At 39.2% G+C, this 26,522-nt stretch overlaps 1 protein-coding gene and 1 long non-coding RNA gene across 5 annotated transcripts in view; one reads left to right on the top strand and one right to left on the bottom strand.

The window, feature by feature from the left end:
* Positions 1 to 26,522, bottom strand: part of LOC117217194 — a 74,018-nt gene that overhangs the window by 13,759 nt on the left and 33,737 nt on the right. The gene's annotated exons all lie outside the window — the stretch shown is intronic.
* Positions 80 to 26,522, top strand: LOC117217192 (aquaporin AQPcic-like). 4 transcript variants are annotated; one of them, XM_033464597.1, is made up of 6 exons: positions 80 to 292; positions 6,043 to 6,207; positions 18,364 to 18,551; positions 22,379 to 22,522; positions 24,475 to 24,919; positions 25,975 to 26,522. In XM_033464597.1, exons 2-5 carry the CDS (start codon positions 6,072 to 6,074, stop codon positions 24,874 to 24,876), a joined length of 870 nt encoding a protein of 289 aa, XP_033320488.1. In that variant the 5' UTR covers positions 80 to 292; positions 6,043 to 6,071; the 3' UTR covers positions 24,877 to 24,919; positions 25,975 to 26,522. The 4 variants fall into 4 exon arrangements, with proteins under 4 accessions (XP_033320488.1, XP_033320490.1, XP_033320489.1 ...); XM_033464599.1 differs by having other exon boundaries at positions 86 to 260; XM_033464598.1 differs by having other exon boundaries at positions 86 to 292; positions 6,047 to 6,207.

Genomic DNA, 26,522 nt, shown 5'->3' with positions numbered 1-26,522 from the left:
GTCGGTCGGTTGGCATCGATTTGGCAGAAGTAACGGGAGCCAGAGTGCCTGCCAGAGGAGGAGATTCTACATATAGAGGTAGAAGCGAGTCGCGAGCCGATTCAGTCTGGTTGAAGCCACGCGACATTACGACGCTGTGCCGAATCGCGCAAGTCCAACCGCCGCTTTTTGTCCAGGTGTCATATTGTCAAGCTTCGGCCGAGTGACCGCGAGAAACACCACGTGCTCCTCTCTTCTCTCTGCTCGCAACGTAACACGAGGTGGAGCACAGCTGATCGATCTTCGTCTCAGCGTGAGTCACTTTATGCAGAACCGGACTGCGGATTTTTATTCCCATACACGCGTTTCTATTAAGCTGATGGAACGAGTGGAATTTCGGTAGAAAATCGATCTCGTCCGGTGAATATTAGAATAATAATCGGTACGCTGTATAAAGGCGAGGGATAGAAATAAGCGGGACAGGTCTAAGCGAGAGCAGCTAGTGGAGGTAGATTTTTCATTTTCGAGCAAGTTGAACATCAAATTGCTACTATTTTCTGCCGTATACTGGTCTTGGTTATCGTGCAGTTTTATAGTCAATGTTGAGGCTATTGTTGAAGAAATTTACACGTAGACAGTTGTTTCAATGGACAGTGATTTGTTATGGAGCAGGTCAATCGAAGAAGGGGAAGGATTGTCCGTTATTTGGACGAGCTCGAGTGCGTTACTTGAAACAATGAAATTAAGTGTTATTTTGGAATGTCAGTTTACTTTCTATTTATTTTTATTTATTGCTTATCGATGCGTAAGATAATAATCTATTTTTACACGTAGGTAACAGTTCAATGAGGGAGAGAGAGAGAGAGAGAGAGAGAGAGAGTATTGTGTATTGGAATTTGGGATTGTCAATAACACATCTGTTGATTACTATGAATAGACCAAGATCAAATATACTTGCGAACAATTCGTTCGGAAAGCGAGTAGTTTTATGAGCAAGTGTCAACTGCGGTCTAGTTAATTAACCATCAAATTAATAAACAAATGGAAATAGATAAGACAGGAGGAAAAATTATTCGTTTATAGATTATCATTTGTTCGTCGATTAGATGCAAGTGGGAAATAAAATTTAACTTGCAAATTAGCAATAACAGATAAATTATTTTTATTATTTTTCGTTTTTAAATGATTTTCATTGAAATAAGAAATTTCATAGAATCAAATTTTGCCCAATTTTGTGGCACGTAGATTATTTACTAAATAATTGAAATTAATATTTAGAATTAATATGAAGAATTTATTTCCACTACGTTGTCTCTTATTTTTGCTCCCAAACTACGTTTCGCATACTTTGCTTATCTTTTCGTATTATACGATTTCCTACGATCACGATCGTTGCACGATGATTTTTTCCAGCCGTGAAACGCGGAAGTTCGAAATTCTCGTTCAGAAATTTCTAACAGTTCGCAGATTTGAATTTGAATTTCGATGGGCACGGAAGATAATGATTTCGTTACGAAGCGTGGATCGTTGACATTGGGCACTTGAGTTTACATCGAAATATGGAGATTTCCCCCTCCCTTTTTTTTTTTTTTTATTTCGATCGAAACGTAGAAACGTCGATTCGAATCGAGATAAAACGTAGAAGCCCGAGCTTCGACTTGAATACGCAAAAGTTCTCGTAAAAATTTCAATCGAAATTTAAACCAGTCGATAAAACGAATCAAATCTCGCAAATACGAGAATTAAATTGAAACGAGAGGAGAAAGGAAGAATTATTTGTATTTTAATCGGAATTCGAAGCAAGAACACCTGAAATCGCTAAAAGAGGAATATCCAAGACGATTAATCCATAGTTTGGTCACGGTTGTACGTTAAACTTCAGATACGTGTGTACGTATAGGAATTTTCGATTACCAACTACTCCGATGTTTACAACGCGCCACACAAAGATTACATCCTTATCGTGAGATCCTTGGCCGGGGATTAAATCAGGATTATCGATCGCTCCACTTGATTTTGATTGCACGGAGCATGCAATTCTACGATAATGTAGCCAAACAGTTGAACATTTGTGGAAACTTTCCACCTCTTATGAATAAGTTACGTACGTTGTGCAAAATATATTGCAACGTGTAGAAATGTTTGATGAGTAAATTATGGTTGTTCAATGTATTATACACCGTATGATGTTATATGAATGGTATATTATAAATTATTATTTATAATATACCATTATTATATACACGGATGCATATTGAAATTGCATTAACATTGCAACGAGATACGACTATCGTAATAATATTGGTGAAATTTAATCAGGAAATGTATATAATAGTTGCAGACACAAATTTATTCAAAAATTACTGCACACCATGTATAGCCAGCTTATACGTACGACGAGTGTCGAAGATGGGGAAAGTAAAATTTTTGTCGAGGTTTATTAATATGTAGTTGGCAGACGTTCGTGCAAATTCGTATTTTTATGAATGGAAGTGGACTTTACTCTTTAAATGATCTAACCGGTATCCTGATTTGAATAATCATAATAATGATAATAATTTTTATTGATCTCCCTACGCGATTAAGACGTTTCACTATCTTCATCTTCTATACAAAAATATACCACGTATGATGTAATACGACAAACATATAGCAAAATTCGTATACATCAGGCCGTGGCAAAAGTTTCTTTCCTTTTGTATGAAAATAACAGACGCACGACGATTTTTGTTCTACTGGAACAGAATGGATCGTACGTAATCCAACGAAATAATATGAAACTAAAGATACTTCATACATCTATCGTTTCCTTATAAAACGAGAGAAACTTTTAGGGCAATCTAATCTATACACATAACTATAACATTTTATAAGAAATTTTATGAGAAATTAATTTTATAAGAAAATAACAGATGCACAACGATTTCTGTTCTATTGGAACAGAATGGATCGTACGTAATCCAATAAAACGATATAAAACAAAAGATACTTCATGCATCTATTGTTTCCTCGCAAAACGAAAGAAACTTTCAGGACAACGTTATCGACATTTTATGTTCGGAAAAAGTCGCAACGCAGATTCGGAAAGACTTACGTAGAATCGTAACTTCGCGAGTCTTTCTTCCTTTTTCTTCTTTTTTTTTCTTTTTCTTTGAAGCTTCGAAGCTTCCTACGATAATCGTTGAAATACTTTGGCGAGCCGCTGCGTGTAAAACGACGAAGCGAAACGATCCGAATTTTCCCGTTTAACACCATGAACGGCAAGTTTCGATCTGTCGATAACGCGTGACCGAGACTCTATCTTTCTGCCGTGGTATAATTAGCCGGTTAATGGAAACGCAACGATAACGTGCCCTTTAACGTCAATTAGCCTTGGCACAATGGTAGAATTCGATATCAATTAGACTACCTGAATTTCGGCCTGTGCAATTTAATTATCCGCGTCGTCAAAGTGTCACTGGTACGGTAGATTGCTAATTAATTGCTTTCTGTTTCGATCATACGACCCGCACTTTCTATCGTTTCGTCAAAGTCATCGTTACAATGCGGCGGTAAACTCGACACGCAGTGGCGGTCTTTTCGTCGAGCTTTTGCCACTTTCTTCGAGTTTCTTTCATCGAAAGAATTCTTCGAGTTTTATCGTTAGAACACGGTAGAACTACGTTTAATTGAACTTGTCGGCGGACAGTTTATATAATCGCGGTTCATAATAATAGGAACTCGTTGACTTTCCTTGCAACCTGTTATTTTTCGTTCGCGTAATTCGAATAAGAAAATACAAACAGTGACGTTCGGGTAAGCAAACTCAGCCAGCCAAAGCGCAACTAATTGATACGCTGAAATTCAAACGATCCAGCACGTTATATCGTTTCAATTTGTTACGCGAATATTTCTGAGTTTTTGAAGAGTTCAACGACACGAATATTCACAAGATGCACATAACGCGCGAGGATATGTCAAATATCCGGGCTACGTACTGCGATATTTGCTAGATGGAGCATTGTAAATTTGTATTTAGCTTCAATTCTTTTGATCGCTGTTCAGACAAACATAAAGATAGGGGTAGAATGGAAATGCAAAAGTGTACAGCTGCGGTCTGTTTCTGACGATAGGAAATAATATTGCGTTGGCAACTAAGTGATTGCGGATTTTGTCATTACCATCTAATTAGGTTTAAATAATTCAAATTTTATTAATTTAATATACCTGTATTTAATTACTAACATTATTTTCTTTCATATAAAAAATTACTTTACCTACAATATTTATATAAATATAATATTTATAAATTAAGAAATTATGCATACATATATATACATATATTAAATTTTATGAAATATTAAATTCATAATTATTTAATGGTAATTTCTATTTTTTGTTTACTTGCTAAACTTGCATTTTTTTACTTTACTTTACTTTATTACTTACCTAACTAGGTGATAATGATAAAATCCGCAATCGCTTAATTGCCAATCCAATAAATTAGCTACGAACAGCAATCGCATAATATATCAAACGAGGTGGAAAAAAGTGAAATACAAACATCATAGTACCAGGTTTTCAAAATATCTACTGTCGTTTATCCAATAAAAATTCCAGATACGAGGAAAAGAAGGAGGAAAGAAAATTGGGTGTTCTCTTTCCTTTGAGATTGCTTTCTTCGTCAAATTTCTTTATAAATAGGAAATTTGTGAGTACGAAATCAATGAAGAATAGTAGATGTAATCTTTGAAACGTATAGTAAACTTTCATTTTTTGTAGAGTGAATGGGTTTGCGAAAACAGGAAACGTACAGTACCTGTGTCTCTTTATCAATTCGATGTTACGACGCGAGAAAAGCGCCGCTTCCCAACGATTTACAGCCGTCCGCCTTATTTCTCGCGTTTTTCACAGTTCTGTCAGCCGCGATTTACGACCCCGTCCCACTTATACACGCGTCTCCGAACTCGCTGATAACGAAATCGAAAAACGACGCGTTTACCATTGTGTTTCAGTCGCTACTGACAAATTCCGCATCCAGATATTTCCTATTTATAGAAATAAATAGAATTATTCATGGATGCTTTTTAAAAACAATTTCCATTTCTCTATCCTTCCCCTCCATCCCTTGTTTCTTTAAATTTATTCATCGAGATCGTTATTGACAAATTACGTATCAAAATGCTTCCTCTTTACAAAAACGAATTAAATTTATTTTTGAAAAAGTAATTCCTATTTTTCTTTCACTTTCTCTTGATTGTTTCTTGAAATTCGATGGGACGGCTACTGAGAAATTTCGCGACAAAATATATCTTCCATTTGTAGAAACGAACGAAACTACAAATGGAAAGAAGAATTTCTATTTTTTCTTTTCTTTTATTTATTCCTTGCAATTCAACGAGACGGTTGCTGACAAATTCCTAGTCAAAATATTTCCCATTTGTAGAAATGAACGATATTGTCGATGAATACTTCTTAAAGAAGAATTCCTATTTCTTCTTTCGTTTTTCTATCTCTAACAATTCGACGAAATGTACACTGACAAATAACGGATTAAAATATCTCCTATTTTGTAGAAATGAACGATATTATGGATGAACACTTCTGAAAAAAGAATTTCTATTTCTTCTTTCGTTGCTCTATTTCTAACAATTCGATGAAATGTACACTGACAAATTACGGATTAAAATATCTCCTATTTTGTAGAAATGAACGATATTATGGATGAACACTTCTGAAAAAAGAATTTCTATTTCTTCTTTTGTTTTCCTATTTCCAACAATTCGACGAAATGGCTACTGACGAAATTACGGATTAAAATGTCTCCTATTTTGTAGAAACGAACAAAATCATTTATGGATACTGCTGAAAGAAGATCTCCTATTTTGTCCTTCCTTTCTCTTAATTGTTTCTTTGAGTTCGATGGGATGGCTATTGACAAATTCCCGGGACAAATTATTTCCCATTTGTAAAAATAAACAAAATTACTCGTAGATAGCCGCGAAGAAAGAATTCCTATTTTTCTTCCCTTTAAACTCGACCAGTTCTATCGATGAAATGAACGTTGAATTTTTTAACGGGCAGGCAGATTGACGTGGACCAGTTCGTGAGACATGGAGCAAACTGGCATCTCGATAATACAGACTGGTGCGATCACCGCCAGTACAGCGGGAAAATCGAAAAGCGTTGGCATCCCGTTCAATCCGAGCTCCAGCATACAGACTGCCACGAAGAAGTTCAAAATACCATGTGAGTCTGCTCTCTTTTTCATTATTAACGGATTTTCATTGTTAATTTATAAAGAGACGGTGAATTTTTATATACTCGTTGGAAATTTATCTCTGCTATTTTTCTTACCTCTTTGTATCTCTTCAGATATCTTCTTTTTTCGTATAACGCTTTCGCGAAGTTCATCAAAATCGACGAATACCGAAAGATTAGTCAAATTACATTGCATATCAAAAATGTACAAATTTGAACAATACTCGGCGTGTAGATTCCACGTTACAATGGAACACACTGAAACGGCGTTAATAATCAAATAAGAACAAGCGAAAGCAATGTGCTATTTTATACGAACAATGCTTGGAATATGTGTTTTGCCTAAATGAATAGGCTTAAGAATAATTAGAATGTAGAATTTATCCGATAGAATAACAATATCAGTCTAGTTATAAATTAACAATTTCGTTTCTCAGCGATACAAAGCATAACGTGCAATGCTAAAATATGCTATATAGAATAATAAATCGTAAAGAATAGAATGATGATATATATATATAGTTCTATCGTGAAACTAAACGTTCCTTTTAATGAGAATGTAAGCGAGCGGCGCGACGACGAAAGTTTCGATTCCGCAAAAGTTCGTTCACCTGATGATTAAAACGCGACGCGTGGAAAAAAAGAAAAAAAAAGAAAAGAAAGAAAAAGAGACGAAAGGACGATTCGACTGGGTCTGGTGGGTTGCCGGTTGCACTGCTTCGCCATGGAATTCCACTAGGCGGCCTGGTGGATAAAAATTCGATCGTACCGCGTAGAAAGGTGCTCGCTGGCACCGGTTCCCCTCGGGTGAAAGAAAAGAAAGTACCGGCGACGCGACGTGCATTTCAGGAAATCGGGTTACCAGAGATCTCGTGATCGACCGGAAACTGCATCACGTGAAACGAAACCCGTGACCACCGAGTGATCGGTAGGCTCTGCTTGTGTTCAGCGCGCAACAGATGTTCTATTCTATGATCGGGAAGAACGACCAAATAATTTGCATAGGTGATCCACGTTGCTGGAAACAGCATCTTATAGAGGAGAAAATATCGACATTACGTGGTATTTTTCCAAGTCTAGTTTTTTTTTGCCACGGAACGAATAACTAGATCGACGTAGAGGAATTATCGTTGTTCAAAGGAGGTTCACAACGATTATACTTTGATAGTTTTTCGTCAACTTTTGGTAATTTATTATTTGCTAGAAACACGTTGCTCGAAGCAACGTATTACAGACGATATTTTCACGGTTTTCTGATCCAGTTTCTTTTTCGAATGGGAAAGATAACTAGATTAAATAACTAGGTAAGAGTTATTGATATTGTTTAAGAGAGGTTAAGTGCACGTTTCGGTTCTTCGTTTATTTCCTCGTGAAATTGTGATAGCTTACTATTATTTTTCCGCCTTGATCAACACATTATTCGTACTGTTTAACCGGTTTACACCCGCATTATAGACGCTTTATTTGGCAAATTGGCTAGAAATTTGAATGCGTTACATTTCCCTTACGAAACATCGGAAACGATACGTTTTTATTACTAACAATTGGCAAGAATGAATTTTTCCCCGTGTCTAAAGAAACTTCGGTCTTAAAAAGCTTCACGACGATCGTATCTACTCGTATAGTTCTTTACGAAACTTTAGTCACTTATGCTTATCTTGCTCATTTAGTTGTTTTTTTTTAAATCGAAAAATCAACTACACTCTGCTAAGAAATAATGTTATTCTTATTATCCAAAGGAAATTACCAACAATTTTATTATTCAGTTAGTTCCCATAAAAGTTTCTAGGATTTGCCCCTAAATGTTACTAGATTGCATTGAATATCACCAGGACGAATTCGTTCCTTAATATCTTCATAACCTTTGTATTTGCACGTCGAATTTCCATGCAGTAGCTTAAAGGACAGCAGGTGAATTATATTTACACGTGTTGAAGTTTCAATAAGTCTACGACGAACAATAACCCGGAAGATGGCTCTATTCCTGCTATTGCGTGTCATAGTGACATAGTGTGAGATAATTAGCATCGTGTCATTACCAGTCGCCCGAGACTAATGGCGAACACTCGCAAATTGTTTCAGCTATTAAATCGAATAGTTACTTCGTCTCTGTCTCATTATATTTCCACGAAAGTAGATCTGCTGTTCAGGCTTAGACATTTTTAACGTCTAATTAATTAAACAATATCGTCTGTCGCTAGCATCTAGGAGGTTAAAAGATTTTATTATTCGAAATTCGAGATTTTATTTTCGAGAAATGGAACGTGAACGCGATTCCACGAAACTGGCTTTCGAGAAAGGTCAAGAATACCTTGTCCTTTCTCACGATGGCAAAAACCACATGGTTTGCACGTCGAGTAAGCAGATTCGAACCTGGTTTCTGCAAGCACCGTTATGGAAGCTGAAGGCTAATCGTGCTAATTTCCCTCTTGCACAATTCAACCACTGTTACTAGGGAAACTATGCAGTCACAAGTTACCAATTAATACGTCGAATTAACACGTGAAAAAAGAGGTTCTACGCGGCAAGAAAAATTCATTGCTCGCTAATTACTTTAACTGACTGAAACGAAAGAATTACACGTTCGTTCACGTGTTAATTGATCTTTCCAAGACTGCAAACTATAACACGTTCTAATAGTCAGAAATTGATGGAATTGACGTTACGAAAAATGACGTGGTTTGGCATACTGTCGAATGAGAAATTTTAGTAACCATTTCTATACAAAAAACCTTTCTAAAGAGGGTCATCCAGCGTCTCACGAAACCCACGGCGTTGTAATTTCATTAGACTTGTACAGCTGTGGTCGAAAGAAAGTTTATAACTGGAACGTGGGTTTTTAGTAACAGTATACTAGATACCTTTTATCATGTTGATAACAACAATTTGTGTTTGCAGTGTGTCCTGAAACCGCTCAAATATCTCGAAAAATACGAACGGTACAAAAAAATGTGTCGAACGAAATTCCCACGATATCGAGGTAGATGTACTCTTGTGTATTTCACCTTGAGACGATCTTGAAACCTCTGGTGAAGAACGGTGCGGAAGGCACGTGTTTATTTTGAAAAGTTCTGGATGTCAGCTACAAAAACATGTGATAAAAGACGAAGGTCTCCTTTTAAAAATTGTAACGTTGACTTCACGGAAGATTTCAAGGTCACCGAAAAGTCAAATACACAAGAGTATAATATGTTTCTCTGCGTGTCGTGTAATTTTCTCTTTGAAACCCTCCTTTTTTTCTATCGTCCGTAACTTTTTCGACTACACATCAACTTTAAAACTACAAATATGATACAATATAAACTACAAATTTTCTAATCCGAATCTTCGTTGCAGTTACATCGCAGTGACCAAGAACGAATATTCTTCTTTTCATATTACGCGAATTCGTTGGTTTTGCAAAGTAATCTTTTAGAAAATGTAATAAAATTCCAAGGAACTTCCACCGCCATCCAATTATACGATGAATATTTTGTTAAGAAAGATCGAAAGGTATGAAACAACAATTGACCACATTGCAACATCGTTCTGTTCCCCTTGAAGAAGACAAACGCGAAGAAATTGGACTCGCCGGTGAAAACGAGAAATCTAAAGACACTAGCACAGAAACGAAAGGTTCCCACCCTGAAGATACACCTTCGCCAGTTTGATTGCCTGGCCTGATTTAGCGAAGCATTTACGAATCGTGTTCTCACGACTGTCCCACTTGCGAAACGCAAATCACACGAAACAACGTGGCCATAGGGGCGCCACGATATCGAGCCGATATAATCGCCGTGATTTCCCTCGTTTTCCACGTTCCAGATACTTTCGCGCGCAACTTTCTTTCCGGCCCGTAAGAGTCCTCGATAAGCGAAATCCCATGAGATCTCTACCTGCAATACATCCGAGTGCCCTGTTCCTTCGTCATCTGCGCTTGCAAACTCGGCTAATAAACACGCAGGGATCCTGAAACGTATTTTTCCGGTGAAAACTGGTCTTTACGAGGCGTTCAGCGTCGTTGAAAATGGCCCGTGTAGAAAGTTAGACGCGATGCGTGTAAGCGTGACTGGCAGAGCGGCGAATCCTAATCTCGTTAGTACTGTCTTTGAGCAAGAAATCGCGATAACCAGCGTAACGAGTGTTTGTCGTGTGCAGGAACGTGTGTTTTGCGAACAGTTTATGCAGCCTAAAGCATATCGTAATGTAGTAAATTGGCAGAAGATCAAAGCCAACTTAACTAATTCCAACTTTGAGCATTAGGTTGTACGAGTAACTGCAACGAGCCTTTCATGCGCAGCCAGATATGCATCATGTGGATATTTACAGGGCTAGAGACTTCAACTAAGCATTTGAGGAACCCAGGTACCTGCGAGACAGTCAGGTTTACAAAAATTGGCGCGCGTAACATGAGGCACCCATTTCAGGAGACACAAGAACGACGAAAGAGGTCCGTATGAACATGTGTGCTGTCTGTTCTAGTTTCCAAGTTAGGGCCATTTTTGTGTTTCCATAATTCGCAGCTACTTATCTTCGTAGGAGTTGGATAAGTACTATACACCTGGAATTTTTGGAACGTTGCGAAATTCTTTGATACGACGGTCGCGAGCTTGCGGACAGACCGAGCGATAAGTAAGTCAGTCGCGAATTAATGAAACGCGAAAATGGCTACATGACTTTGAGACGAGGACAGGTAGCACACACGTTCTTGTGCCTCCTGTGAAATGGGTCCCATGAGTTATGGTACACCCTTATCATTAGCAAGGCAGTGAAGTAACCTGATTGATGCTGTGGATATTTACATATCTCAACACTTTACTGACCCCTAGCGGTACAACAGCATACGCACGTCCAACCGGCAGCTCAGGCGCGGATTCTCCCTGGCGCCGGCTCTGTTTCGGTTTAGACTCTCCAATACCATTCTTTTCGTTCATCGCGAACGGTAAGTTTTTCGAATTGGTATAAAACCGTGGCAGCTTACAAAGCAACGCAACTGACGCGACTGAGCAAGACACCTTAGTACCAAATAACAAATTACTGCTCGAATAATGAGAAAGATTGTCGGCGATAAAGAGCTGATTAATAGGCTATCGGTCGATAAGCGTTGGCGACAAAAATCCGATTAGTCGGCTATCGGTCGGTAAAGTGTTAAATTGCATTACAATATAGTAAATTGGGGAAGAAACGAACTCTTTGAGCACGAGACTTCAGTAAAGAAGGACTTAAGGTGAAAAGCAATTTTTCTGTTATTATGGTGGGTACGTGATACGGTTCTATTAGACACCAGTTAATGAAGCGCGTGAAAGAGAGAAAGAGTGGGAATTGTGTCGTTTTGGAGAGCGGTCAGTGGACGTTCACTGCCAACTTGGCTCAATGTCGCACGTGTAACTGTTGTAGCTGTGTAGTAGAATTCGTGAGATTAATTGGCGATGGCACGACGATCGAAGCGACGAAGAGACAAAACTTATCGGCTAGCCCAATCGCGTAATTTTCAGAAAAGGTGACCGGTAGAGTTAATTAACTTGTTGTTAGTCAACTATATTCGTGACTCGCGAGATATGGTAATCGATAAGAAGTATTTTTCAAATTATGTACAACATGATAGTTCCTTGTGAACGCAAACATAAGCACTCGTATCAGGCACTTTTATATAAATGTACGAGGATTTTGATGATTTCGAGATTTCAATGGTTTGAATGTTTTTTTTTAATTAAATAGAACTTGACTCGTTTTCATTGCCAGTTAATTCAAAACTGATCTTGTATTGTACTCGAACAAAGATTAAACGGAATTTTTAAATCTTATCCCAAACATAATCAAACTGATTCAAACTTAATTCGAATCTAAGTGAAACTTAATCAAATCGCTTCAATTATTTTCAAACAAACGTAGCAATTGACTAATCTACACTAAACTTTTAAGTCTATTAACACTCGAGCTTAATTAAACCAAATTTATCTCAAACCCAATCGCTAAAACTAATTCAAACCTGACTCAACCCCATCAAACGAACTCAAACTTAGTTCAAACCTAATCCAATTGCTTCAAATGCTTTTTACAATAAAATTTCGTCTCCCAATCGTTTTCTGTTTACACACATTTGTCAAGTTTTTTTTTTTTTATTGAAGATCTAAACTTAATTATCCGTTATCATTTAAAGGGAAACCAAATGAAATATCAGATAAAGCGAATCAGAATGGGCTAATCGATGAAATTTGACGACAGCAAGCTTTTTTCTTATCTAGATATTTGGGGAATTTGTCGAGTGAAGAGATGGTCGGGGTGAACGTGTTGCGGAAAGCGCGGAGGCGACGTTAATTGGAGCGTGGAACGCTCGAGCAAGAAGTAGTCCTCGATCTTGGGAGCTTTCGCGCGTGCTCTCGTCGAATCGCGAGCTATATGGGCCGAGGAACGACTAAACTGCGGCGAGACAGAAATTAATTCCGCGCGCGCTTTCTACTCCAGTCTCTCGGCACGCTATTAATTCGAGAGGAACTCTATTGTTTCAGTTTCGAGCGTATCGAGATATTTAACACCGGCCAGCTCGTAAATCACGCGATACAACGCTACATTTTCTTAATCTATGCAAAACATTCGGAGATAGGTTAGCTTTTCAATAAATTCTCCTAGACGTGGAATCTAGTTTACAGGACGATGCAAATGTAATGTGAATCGATATTTAAACAGATTTGATTAAAAGTTGTTCTTATTAGAAATCCAAAAGTACGTTAAGTTGTCAATAAGTTCTTATAAACACGGAGCTTTATATACAGAGTGATGCAAAAGTGAGCCCTAACAAGTAGCGGTCAGAACCATGTTGGAATCTTGGACATGACCTAACCTAAAATTCAATTAATGAAGTATTTAATTTTATTATGGAATATCTTCATTAGAGACAACGATACATCTTCTAATCTACGTAAAACATTGGCAAGAAGATAAGATAATCAGGTTCTTTAAAAAATATGTCAAATAAATATAGAAAATTAGTAGGTTTGAAAATCATCGTGGTGTAAATCAAGATTTTGTGAACTTGAATTTAATTATATACTTCAAGTTGAAGGAATATAATGAATTTTTTATTACAATAAACACAGAACATTAATTAGAAATATGGATGTAGAAAAAGTCGGCAACAACTATTCCTGAATGTACTTGACGATCGTGTGAATGTTAAATTAAGGTGGTTTCATCCCATTTCACGCGAATTAACCGTTTATACGTTACGTAGTGAAAAATCGATCGCTATCGAACTTTCTATCGTGACGTTTTTTTATCGACGTAACCATTTCCTTCTTTATCGAGCCACACTATCGAGTGATTAATGATTCTTCTCACTAAGAGCAGATGGCGTGCTGATTACCACCATAAAATATTAATTGATGCAAGCTATGGGGAAACTGGCCATTTCTTATCGCGTTTCATGCTCGAAACGTAGACGATCAACCTTTCACTCTTTTCTAAATCACGAACTATTACTTTCTCGAATCCTAATTACGAGCAGGTAACTTTCATCGTAATTACCGGCAACACCTATATCCCTCGCAATTCTGCTATTATGGACACCAGATATCATCGCAAACTTGTATACACAATCCTCTGAAAGAAGAACTTTGGTTCTAACACTAATAAGTGAGAGAGGCACTTCCTCATTCTTAACTCAAATTTGCAACAACGCTTAGAGCGTGTTGCCACCATTATCCGACGACTCATTCTATAAGACATGACTTACATCGCGCTTTTATGTAACAAACATTTTTTCGAAAGTATTCAATTATAATATCAGGAACATCTTAGAACAGTGTTCTAAAATGAATTCACTTTCAAGCACTGAACCAAAATACTTATTTCGTTAACTTTATTCAATGTATATTTTGATTTCCACGTGATTAAATGTTTCTGCTTCCTGTGTTATTTTATCAACGTATTCATTAGGCATATTGAATCTAAGAACCGGTTTCTCTAAATTTGTTTATCGATACTCTAGTTTCTTTTTCCTTAATAGGTCCTTTCCTTACCTGGTTTCCATAAATCAGCTGAAGGAAGGTGAAATATAACCACGACTTTTGTATAATAATTTACCAATCAGTACCGATACCAATGATAGCGATGCCAATGAATTGGCAAGTGATAAGTTTAAAGACTAAAGTAAAATTTCATTCATGATAGTAGTGCAATTATTTAGAACGGTCCCCTGTGAATGTGCAGATTGACGCACCTCACTCTACAGAGATGAATAACACCAGAGTCGATCCTTTTCCAATAATTAGGCTATCATCAACATGGAATCGTACTTGAAAGCCGTGGCAAACGTCAATGACTGATCACTGTCACTCTCGATGGGACGCTAATGGAAATTGTGCGTGACACGTGTTGCCTTCTAATTATATCCGGCCGGCACACGGTTAATCACGAGAACTCTGCCGTAATTCTGGGGCAGACGTGCCTCCGCATATTCTCCGTCTAACCCTATACACACCGATACGCGGTAATTTTGCGAAGAATTTGACATATCACGATTCGTCGGAAAATCGAGGAGCGCGTAACGAACACGAGGCCTGTTAGATTTTTCAGAAATATGTTTTACGCGACAATACGTTCCGATGGTCAGGACCTAGACTCATATTTGAACTCAACTGGAAACCAATTAAAAGTCAAGTCAAACCGAACCAAGCTAATTCGAGTTTAGCCCAAACCTAACCTCAAAGGTATCTTTCTTTCAGTTTTGAAACTTTCATCGAAACTGTGACTTTGTATCGCAACGTTATAAAACATGTATCGCGAGATACTTGAAACTGCACTTTGCCAAGTTTGACGCCATTAAGGCTACTTACGCGATTTTTGATGGTTCACCGTAACGGTTATGGCGGCCATTTTCTCCGCGCGAAAGTATCACGATAGTAAACCTAATGAAACATTAATGTCAATATGATATTTTCCTTTTATTTTTTTCCTCTTATATACCTCGAGAGTGGAAAGTTGAAGCTGAGCGTTAGCTTATTAAAGCGTATCGGGTGATTCATGAAATACTAAATTCTAGGGAATTATGGGGATAATTGGTAAGAATGACACGAACAGATGTATAGAGTGATTCACTCAGCGCGTCATCTCTGAGCTACCTGAGAATCGCGGTTACAATTGATGGCGATGATTCGTTTTTTTTTTTTCTCAGAAGCTATAAAACCTCGCTAATTTACAAATAAACAAGTGCATTTCGTATATTCTTTGGACTATGTAAAACGAGAAGAAACGTTAGAAAGATATAGCGAAATTTTGTTCTGTCATTAGCAATTAGGAAATACCAGAAACGAGGATGTTTGATAAACACGAATCTAATAAAAAATTATTCGATGCTGTTGGGTTTCGTAAGAAGACAAATTACGCAATATATATGTATCGCTGCATCGCGAGCGAAACTTTTCGCCTGTATCTTTTAAGATTATTCAGAAACTGGTCGTTTGACCTATGCTATTGATTTCTTCATCGCTGATACCGGCTTTATCAACCCTGGCACACGTATACGTAACAGTGACCCGAGATTACTGCTCGCATCCACGATAAGTAGAACAGAAGCACTTGTAATCAAGCCTACAAATCGTTCAACACAAGCGTACAAGCCTCGTTGCAGTTTCCTATTAAAAATAACATATTTCTGTTTGAAGATCACAGGGGACGAATTTGATAAACGATTTTTAAATTCATTAGTCGATCGTATACGTATTGAGTTACATAATTCAATATTTAATGACGCATTCTGTCAAGACGTAAATTCTTTGGTAATATTTATCGATGGCTGAGTTTTTAGTATATTTTCATAGGCGTAGAATAGACGCTTTTTTCGTACAGGGCTATACAAAAGTGAAATGGGAATAGCTTCGGTGGTGGGACATCTCTTGTTTGGATATCGAAAGTAAGTTGCTTTTCTTACGATATAGAGATTGCTTAAGGTTTGCAAGCTCATAGATAAGTTAAGTTCTGGGAATATTTTCGTGATTTTGCTATGTATCTAGGCTTAGTCTATAGGATGATACAAAATTTGCATGTTCAGTTTAAGATCTAAATAAACTTATCGACAGTAAGTTGGATTCTCAATATGTGCATAATTTCATCTATTAGATGGTACAAAAGTGAGGTTTGTCAAAATTTAGGATTTGATCACAGACTAGTTCTTACTGGGAATCCAAACATACAGATTAAGTTTCCAATAAATTCCTGTAATCATTGCACGCGGTTTCATCCATAGGATGATACAAAAGTAATGTAATTATTAAAGTAATCAAGTTTGATTTACAATACCTCTTATTAGGAAGCCAAATGGAAATCAGGTTTTCAATATATTCTCGTGTTCGTGCAGCTTCATCTACAGGACGCTACAAAAATGATGTAACCCTCGAATTAAACAAGTTTCATCGAGACTTTCGCTTCATCGATAACCCAAATGCGAATTTGATTGCCGATAAATTCTCATATTCGCACAGTTGCATCTACAGGACGTTGCAAAAGTAACATAACCTAGAATTTAACCAAGTGCAGGAACGAAATGGCTGTTATTGAGAGCCGGAGGGCGACTAGGTTTCTTCCAGGAATTCTAATCTCGTTTCCGCGTCTGTCTAACGTTCTATTCAGAAATAGAGAGACTCGGCAGCCAGGAAGGATGAAATTTCGCGCGATTCAGGGGCAATTTCATCTGGAAGCGGCATCGATCGAGCGTGCACGTTCGCGGTTACCCTAATGAGTCGCAGCCAGGGGAAGGCCCCCGACGTAATTAAGAAAATTGCAGGCGATCGAGCGTGGATCTTCGTTGCGCCAAGAAAATCTCGCACGTGCTCGCCAGCGTTATTCCGGCTTCCGGTTCGGCTCGAATATCAGCTCGTGCCGCCTCTAATGTTCACCTTTGCCTGCCCGCTTGCCCTCTTCATTATGCATTCACCGCGAGTCCCTTCGTTAAACCTCTTTCTTCGCCCGATAGCCATCTCCTTGACATCTGTATTCCAACCGAGGCTCTGTTTACTTTGGCGCCAGCGATATCGGTCAGCATTGCCATTACCATATTCCTAGATCCATTAGACAGACCTTGTTATGAGGAATTTTAAATTTACGACGGCTAAAAGCGTTCCAACTCTTAGCACGGAAGTTGCCCGCGTTATATTAAATATTTTGAAATTTCATTTACGCTGCAATGAGTCACGACGTAGTCGTGATTACGTTGGCAAGGATTGAAACAGAGCTGAACACGTCTATACAGTGGCTACGGAACGCACTCGGACACCACTGCGTTCATTATTGTAATTGATGTATTCATTGATTGGATCTGATCGTTTTATTCGTTTTATCAAAGAATGCTATCCGTTGTATGTTTCCAATTATCTACAAATACCTACAAATTTCTATGCAGTCCTATGGACATAACGTCATTCCTAGAATACAATGCTGACACGTTAACAATTCTCTGCTTCTTCTTAACAACTAAACAAAGTGACCTACAGTTTTGTCAAAGATCCAACTAAGAGAAATTACCTATTTCAATAAATTTCATTTACTACAAGTACCTAAAAATTTCTATGGAGTCCTATGGACGTAACGTCATTCCTAGAATCCAATGCTGACGCGTGAAAAATTTTCTGCTTCGTACTAACATCTAAACAAAGTGACCTACAGCCGTGTCAAAGACCCAATTAAGGAAAATTACCTATTTCAATAAATTCCATTTATTACAAATACCTAAAAATATCCACGTAGTCTATGGCCAAACCGAGAAGCTACCATGATCGTAAAATGACCGTGTTATCGAGCATTGAGCAATTCGGCTGCACTGACGGAATCAAAAATGAATTAGCAGCGAAAGGGTTGACAGAATCGCAGCAATTCCGATATCGATGTATCGTCATTCTCCTTCCAATTGGCGGCCACCTTCGGGCCTGTGATCGGCTGTTTTTCCATCGACAGAACATGGCCTGGAGTTCCGCCGCGTCATCCGACGACCGCGTCTCTGGCAATGACTGTGCGTCCACTTTCCTTACAAAAATTGCCTCGCAGGTTCAGCTAGCGTAAGACCGTATGACAAAAGACACACCGATCGATCGTGAATCACGTCTCCGTCGCGTCGATCCGGTCCCTCGATCTCTCACAGACAATCATAGTTCTCTCCCTCTTGTTTCGTTACAGGGCTGAGCAATTTGATGAGAGAGGATGCATCCGGCTGGAAGACGCTGTGCATTGCCGTTAGCGAGGCGATCGGCACCGCCATTCTGGTCTTCGTTGGATGTACAGGGTGTATCGGAAGCTTGGGTGTTCACCCGAACGTGATGCAGATCTCTCTGGCCTTTGGACTAGGTGCCATGATAGCTATACAGGTGAGCATCTGGAAAGAGGCTGTGAGTCGGAGTTTTCGTGCCACATCTTGGCTTGTCGTTAGGTCAAATGCAAAACCAGGGCTTCTTTCGTCACAGACGACAAAAGTTAACGCGCGTAACGTCGTAACGATCGCTGGAAAATTACTGTGCATTTCTTATCTGCTCGGATACATTTGCTGGGAATGAAAAATATCATCGACAGATAACAGCCCGTGCGTGAACGTGCAGTAAGTTTTAACGTCGAATGGCTGAAAAGAAGAGTTTAGGAGAGTGAAACTTGGCTCGGTGATAACTCCACGCTATGAGGCTGTTTCTCGCGTAACGGTGCTGGCCCGCTTGTACGAATAAAAGCAACTACGGACAGATTCGTGACTATTTTACGAACTCGTATGCTGTCTGCGTGCAAACGAGATAACGCGAGCAGAGCGGTCATTTCGACGCGATAATAACGCGCGAGCTTCTAAATTAATCGACACGTTTCTTCGTTGGGACAGAACGTGGTATAGTTAAGTGGTGAAGTCGTGCTGCTCGTTTGAACGCGACGCAACATTCGCGGGATTACGTTCGACGTGAATTGGCCAGTCAATGTTTTAGAGAAACAAAAGGCAGTTCATGCACGTTGCGTACGATCAATCGAATCGATGCCACGCAGTAAACAAATCCAAGGTTTAACCAACGTCTTACTACGTTATTTCTTATGTAACTTTTGTCGAATTTGTAATTACACGATTGAAACAGGTTTCTTAACACTGTCAGGAAGTTTGATTTTCTTCACCTGATTCAATATTTAACCGAGGAGACCGTACACGAGTATAATCGAGGAAAAAATATATTGTCATTTCACGTATACACTGTTACCTCTGTAAACTATTTTCAATTTCAATTCGAATGTATCTTGGACGATAAAAAATACACAGTAATTTCCTTAACGTCTCTATCAGTACGTGTATATAAGTCGATTCACAGGTGGAAACGGTTAATTCCACATTCTGACATTTGGAAAATTCGATTGCCAACGTACTGATTAATTCATTGATCAATGCTCGTATAATATCATCAATCTTCTCTACTCGTTGTTTCGTGTAGCTGACAAATTATATGTACGTCATCGCTCAAAAGTAGCCGAACATTTCTTTATTCGTTACAAGATATGACGATCAATAATATTGCAGCGATTTTTATAATCGCCACAGATGTTTCCTAGTTCATCGTCAACCAGTTAACTGGGGAATTTAGTTTTAGAAATCTCTCGTGTACACGTCGAACGCAGTTAACGCTTTGACCGCCACGTGGGTCATATATTACCCGCCACGGTTTCTGCTGTGACGCCACGTGGGTCATCGGTGATCGGAGCGCGTCAACTTCTTACGATTGTAAAAATTGAATGAAAATTCACAGTTCGGGCATTTTCGATATAACCGATAAATAGAAGATACTTTGAAACAAAAAGTGCCCCATTGAACGATTAAACATTTTTATTAGAACATCGATAAAAAGAAATGAGAAGAAACGTTGCATCTAACGGTGCACCGTGTTAAAACGCTTTGAACACAAATGTGGCTCATCGATACAATCCGGACGATAGGTGGTCGCCTTTTTGGTCAGATTTTTACCAATTTTTGATCCTAACTGTTTAACATTATTTTATAGCACTCTCTGCAAAATTTTCGCGCCAGGTACGCTTGCCCTTCTTTCCTCTGCATTTCGCGTCGCGATCTTTGTCGAATAAGGATATTTCACGGCTCTGGTGAATGGCACCGTGTAAGGTGCATTGCGAGTGCCATTCTAAAATCTGATACCTTGATTTTTGTTGTTGTTGCTTGTTTATGGAGTATCATCGCGTTTGAAATTGATGTATTTAACGGTAACTCTAAAGCTAATTTCGTACACCACTCGAGGGTTCTTCTATGTGTCGTAGAATATGCTATCGTTCGATCCGATAAATCCACGGCACGTTTTCCTCTCTTGTATTCTACCACTACCATTGGTTTATCAGAAACATAATTTCTTTTACCTCTACCATTTCAGTCGAACGTTTCGTCGAAATCATAAAGATAATCGTAATACTGTTTACTAATATCTTCTACACGTTTCAACGATATATTCTGCACGTTTTGCCTACGACGAAGTAACGAATGCGAATGGTTTGTTGAAGTAAACGAAGCCTTGTTATAATATGTCGCTATCAACCGTTAGCAAGGCGCCACGGTAATCCCCGTGACCACCAATAAGATAAACGGTACATCGGGGAGGAACGTTGCCTTACATCGTCAACTTATTGTTATTTTACCATTATATGCTTTGAGTAATAAAAATACTCCCGTGGTGTCCTGAGCGAAACGTGTGATCTCCACGTGCCAGTCAAAGTGTTACCTAATTAATATATATACATTTCATTGATATACTGCTACTAGAAATCGACCAGTTACTTGTCCGGATACTAGTTAAACATATTATATATAGTGGGAAAGCTATTTTCACATTTTTAGAGTTATCTTGCCACGTGAAAGCTAAAGTGGCCGAAGAAAAATTTGCATTCGTCGATCGATCGAAAGAATATCGATTGTGCTACGTTGTTTGTATCTTTGGTACTAACGCTGTCAGTTGCTCTAGCTAATAAATTATTCCGTAATTTAACAACTCGCCAATGCGTCAGATATACACGCGCTGGCTTATAATTAATTCGGGGTTAGTCTAATTAATTCTAGTTCCGTTGCTCGAGAAACCAGATGCTAATCAAGTTCAGATAGGTTGATTTGATCGAACCTCTTGCTTTTGGCACTTCTAAAACTCATCCACTGCTTACAATTGCTAATCAAGCCAATCCAAACAGGGAATCAGAGGGTCAACGACTAGATTGAAACTCTATCTTTAGACTTCCGGGAACTCGCAATAGCTTCGATTTCAATCACGCTGACGCTTGTAAATTCTTGAATCTCTATCCGACTTGTCACTTTTCTATTCCAACTTTTCCTTTTACGCCTCTGCCATCTCTCTGTTCCATTTCATACATTTTCTATCGGTGTTCGACTCCGCTCGTGGCTTCCACCAACCCACGGAACGAGCGAACGATGATAAAAATTTACCGAGAGTGGTTCACTGATTTATCGTAACGTCCAGTTCGCCAATTTCTTCGAAATTTACAATTTCGGTTGTTTTACTTGCCGCGGCAATTCAAATTGCAAGCGAGAAAGTCGATACGTGAATTTATTACTTTCTGTCGTGCAGCAACGAAAATTCCTTTGTCCTCGCATCGTTGGTTTCTTGCTCGGTCGTCGTCATAATCACGAGGCTGACATGCGGAAATTTCGCTTTTCTAATTATACTCGCGATATATCGTTTATACTATGTCAGAGAAATAGCAAACTCCCTTTGATTATCAAAATTATTACTAATTGGGTTGGCAACTAAGTGACTGCGGATTTTGCCATTAGATGGTAATGGCAAAATCCGCAGTCACTTAGTTGCCACCCAATAGATACCAGGATGTTCGCTTACAGCGGAGGACGATAGAAAGTGGAAAGAAAAAAGTAGCACAAGAACGCGCGATAATTGCAGAGGAAAGTGTTACAATTGCCAAGAACAATTAAATTACCGATTAGACGTAACGCAGATGACTGTTATCAGCGTGATAGAAATCTAGCAAAGAGTGTTATCGGTACAGCAAAGTTATGATGCAACGTAATTATTATACACGAGTATAAATTTGAAACTTTCTTCTGTTCACTGCCGTGCATTTAGCAATTACTTAATTATTGAATATTTAACTGCAGGAATATTTATATTCCCTGATGTTTCTTGTCTCACTGTGTTATTTTACTTTCCAGTGTATTGGACACATCAGTGGAGCGCACATAAATCCCTCCATAACAGTGGCAGCTCTGATCCTAGGGAAAGTCTCTCTGCCCATGACCTTCCTCTACATTTGTTCCCAGTGTATCGGTGGACTGATAGGCTTCGGTCTGATTAGGGTAAATCACCGCTCGATACTAGCGCTACAACTACCGTACTAAGTGATTGCGGCATTTATTATTCCCATTAAATGACAAAATCCGCAATCACTTAGTTGCCAAGCCGATAGTTCAAGATGTTCGCTACGATGAAAAATTGTGCGGGATGCAATTTGCGTTAATTAACAGGACACGAGATACAAAGGACAAAAATATGTTTGCGTAGCAACCGTTGGTGTCGTTGCTGTTTTGTAAAATTCGTAGAAACCAAAGTACGTGCGCGTCTTATCGGCAATTTTTCAGTGCGTAGAACTCGAAATGTTCACCATTTGCTGATCTTTTTCTGTCGATTGGCTCTTGACTAGTCCGCGTGATTGTACGCGCGATCGATAATATTGTTTACAATACAAATAAATGTATATATAGTATACGTACAGGGTGGTTGGTAACTGGTGGTACAAGCGAAAAGGGGGTGATTCTGGGCGAAAAAAGAAGTCGAAAATATAGAATAACAATTTTTCGTTCGAGGCTTTGTTTTCGAGAAAATCGACTTTGAATTTTGGCTCGGTACGCCTGCACTTTATCGCGTCTCGTTATAACGGATCTCACTGTAGATCGTTGTTTCGATGGAAAAAATTAAAAAAAAATAAAAAAGAAAAATATTTATTGTATATTTTCGACTTCTTTTTTCACGTAAAATCACCTCCTTTCCGCTTGTACCACCAGTTACCAACCACCCTGTATAATGCGGTAAATAAATAAATTGTAATGAGGATTATATAGGGTGAAACAGATAGAAGAGAAATGTGCGAACCAGATCTGCGCGGTATCGCCATGTGATTTCGTGTAAATGGTTGTTTGATAGTTGGAGGTCGTACGAAGGTCAAGTTCGATTTTTCAGACGGGATGACACGTTTCTTTGCGTAGCATCAGCGGTGCACTGGTACGTTAATAAATCGTCATTACATAAAACAATGTGTTGGATCGCTCACACGAAGTATATCATTTTCTCTTGCAATTGACTTTCATTGACCTTGAATGTTCTTGAACGTGCAGATCATTGTACGCGTGTTAAAACGCCACGCTAGATGGTACGTAAAGAAGCACATCGTTCCATTTGAAAAAACGAAAGTGATCTTCGTATGACCTCTACGCGTCCATTTATCAAAGAACTATTTACATCAAATTATGTGCTCCACGACATCGTGCAATCTTTGCTTTCACACATCTGTTCTGTCACCAATAACAGCAGAGATATTTAGGTGGCCTATTTTAGCCTCACCCTGTATATGTAATAAATAAGATCGTACGATAATTATAACAATGCACGATAATATGATGGTACGACACGGATCTAGTCAGGAGCGGATTTACCTTGACGCTAGTGATGCTATGGCGGCCCCAAAAGTGTTTGTGAAAAAGATCAACGAACGATTGTCAATGAACGATTGTCGCAATCGGATAAAATACATCTGTCAGTTTACAAAGACTGAGATAAGAATTTTGGCTCGGCTGAAACAACGTTCGTCGAGTCAACGCGTATAGCTGTTGGAATATTCGAAACGCCCATCGACGACTCGATGGGTCCATTCGAAAGTGACCAGGAGGATTGTTGCGTTTCCTAAGCTGCGCGAGAATCCACCGAATCCTCCACTTGAATTTCTGCCAGCAGTTCTGCATAGTTAATATTCACCTAGCCTGAGCGAATATCGTGTCCTCACCAATTTCCATATTGGTTTAACAAAAATCATTTGTGGCATCTTATAAATTTGCTTTAGAAAGGTGAAAGACTGGGCCGAAGGTGACCCAAAGTGATCATTAGCTTCGGGCCCGCAAAGGATTAAATCCGCCATTGAATGTGACAACAATTTTATGCGACATTTCGATCAACACGTCGGTAGTTTTAGCGTTAAATCGAACCCCAATCGAAACTCGTCCAACTTCTTCGATACAGAATTCTTCGATCTCTGCAGGTGATAACACCGGTGCAGCTAATGTACACCGCGCAGGGGGCAGGAGACTCCTTCTGCATGACGGACATTCACGCAGATCTGACCACTCTTCAGGGTGCCATGGCGGAGGTCTTGGCCACTGGGCTTCTCGTCTTCTTCGCTTGCGGTCTATGGGACTGTCGAAACGCCGCCAACACAGACTCGGCACCAATGAGAGTTGGCTTCTGCATCACCGTCCTGTGTCTCATTTTCATCCCATACACTGGCTGCAGTTTGAATCCGGCAAGGACACTAGGTCCAGCCATCTGGAATGGCTACTGGACTAATCATTGGGTCTTCTGGATTGGTCCAATCGGTGGCGCTATCGTGTCGTCGTTGCTGTATCGATGTCTGTTTCTTTGCAAGACTACCGAGTCTGAATAGCGGACAACGCCGGAACAGTGCTGCAGGATGATGAATGGCGATGGTAGGTTTTGCAGTTGCAGGATCGGGATTATTAGGAATAGCGAATAGCGATAGTAGAGCGTCCATTTGTTCCAACTTGTCGCTGATTAGCCTCCTGCTACGGTTTCTTTCCCGCAGGACAAACGCGGGATGATAACAGGGCGACTCGTAACTTGTGCGATTTCTTCGTTCCAAGACTCGATATTGTCACGCGGAAGAATCTATTCACGCGTTATCCGAAGCGACTCTCTGGCGATAATTTCTTAATCGTCTGAATTAATTATAGAGGCAATTTCATAATTTCTTTATTTGAGAACGTAGTTGTATGGGAACATATATATGGCGTATTGACCGTCGCGCTGATTTTATACACAATGTATATCGATGGTACAACCGTGGAGAGGGTGATTGTACATGAAAAAATAAGTCGAAAACGTGGAATACATTTTTTTCATTCGAGGCTTCGTTTTCGAGAGAATCCACTTTGAATTTCGTCCGGCTACGCCTGCGCTTGACCATCTCGTGGTTAAAAGCAAACATATGCCGCACTTTTATGAGTAACAATAAAGCGTGTAATACTTAAGAGTTACTTTATTAATGCAATATTTATTGAAAATGCCGGCCATCGTACTGCATACACGAATGTGGTCTCCGAATTCAATTTTTAACGCATCTTCCCTTTTCAGTTCTTCGAACGAGAAAATGATCCTCGCTTTTCATTCTGCGAGATTTCTGCCGTTTTCGGAATAAATTTGTCGTTTATCATGTACCTTTCTACATAAAAGGACAAAGTAAACAACGGTTTGTATCGAGATCCGTTTGAGCACGACATATTCAAGCGCACGCGCTCCAGCATCTCAAGCATCGAACGCGCACACAGCATTCGACGATTCACAGTTCTCGTCGTCCTCTTTCGTACAGATAGAATCGAGAATTGCTGGAAAATTTCTTTCGTCTTCGTCGGTTTCCGCTCTGTTCGCTCGATCTCACTTTCCGCGACTGATCGATACGACCGAGGGGAAGAGGCGGCGAGAAAATAGTTGGAGCCACGTTAATCCACTGTCTTATTGGTTTCAGCGAGCAGAATCGTATTCAGATGGTCCGTAGTTCACAATTCGAGCGAGAAATCCTAATCGTGTCGCGGAAGCCGAAAGTGGGGGACGATCGCAGGGCCGAGTAAAGGATCGAGGATCGAGAAGAGGCGGAAACTTGGCGGAACGTGAGGCGAGAAGGACTTCTCGGTTGCGCAGACCGATTTTCCCAAACGATTCGTTCTCTTCTTAGATCGATATCATCTCCTCTTACGTATATTTTTCTACGAAGTACGTAATTTCCGAACCGCGGCGCAAAGTTTCGCGTAATTTCGATGGAAAGTTTCCGAGAGGGAGACAAGAGAGGGAAGCGTCGTAGAATAAAAATTGTTCGTAGAATTCTTTGTCTGTGAATAAAACGCGGGAAAGGATTGCCGATTGTTTTCAATGCCTCGTTTATCGAATGGATAGGTCACGGAAGAATCGAATTCTTCGATCTATTGCGTTTTTAAAATTACGAAATTCAGAATTTGCCAAAAGCGATCGAGATGTGTGCACGCAGAGGCAGAAATAAATTTGATACGTTTTAAGAAA

Source organism: Bombus bifarius, unplaced genomic scaffold (assembly GCF_011952205.1).
Source record: "Bombus bifarius isolate JDL3187 unplaced genomic scaffold, Bbif_JDL3187 scf7180000007974, whole genome shotgun sequence".
NCBI classification, from domain to species: Eukaryota; Metazoa; Arthropoda; class Insecta; order Hymenoptera; family Apidae; genus Bombus; species Bombus bifarius.
The sequence above is the reverse complement of the archived record's forward strand: the minus strand, read 5'-3'. Positions and strand labels throughout refer to the sequence as shown.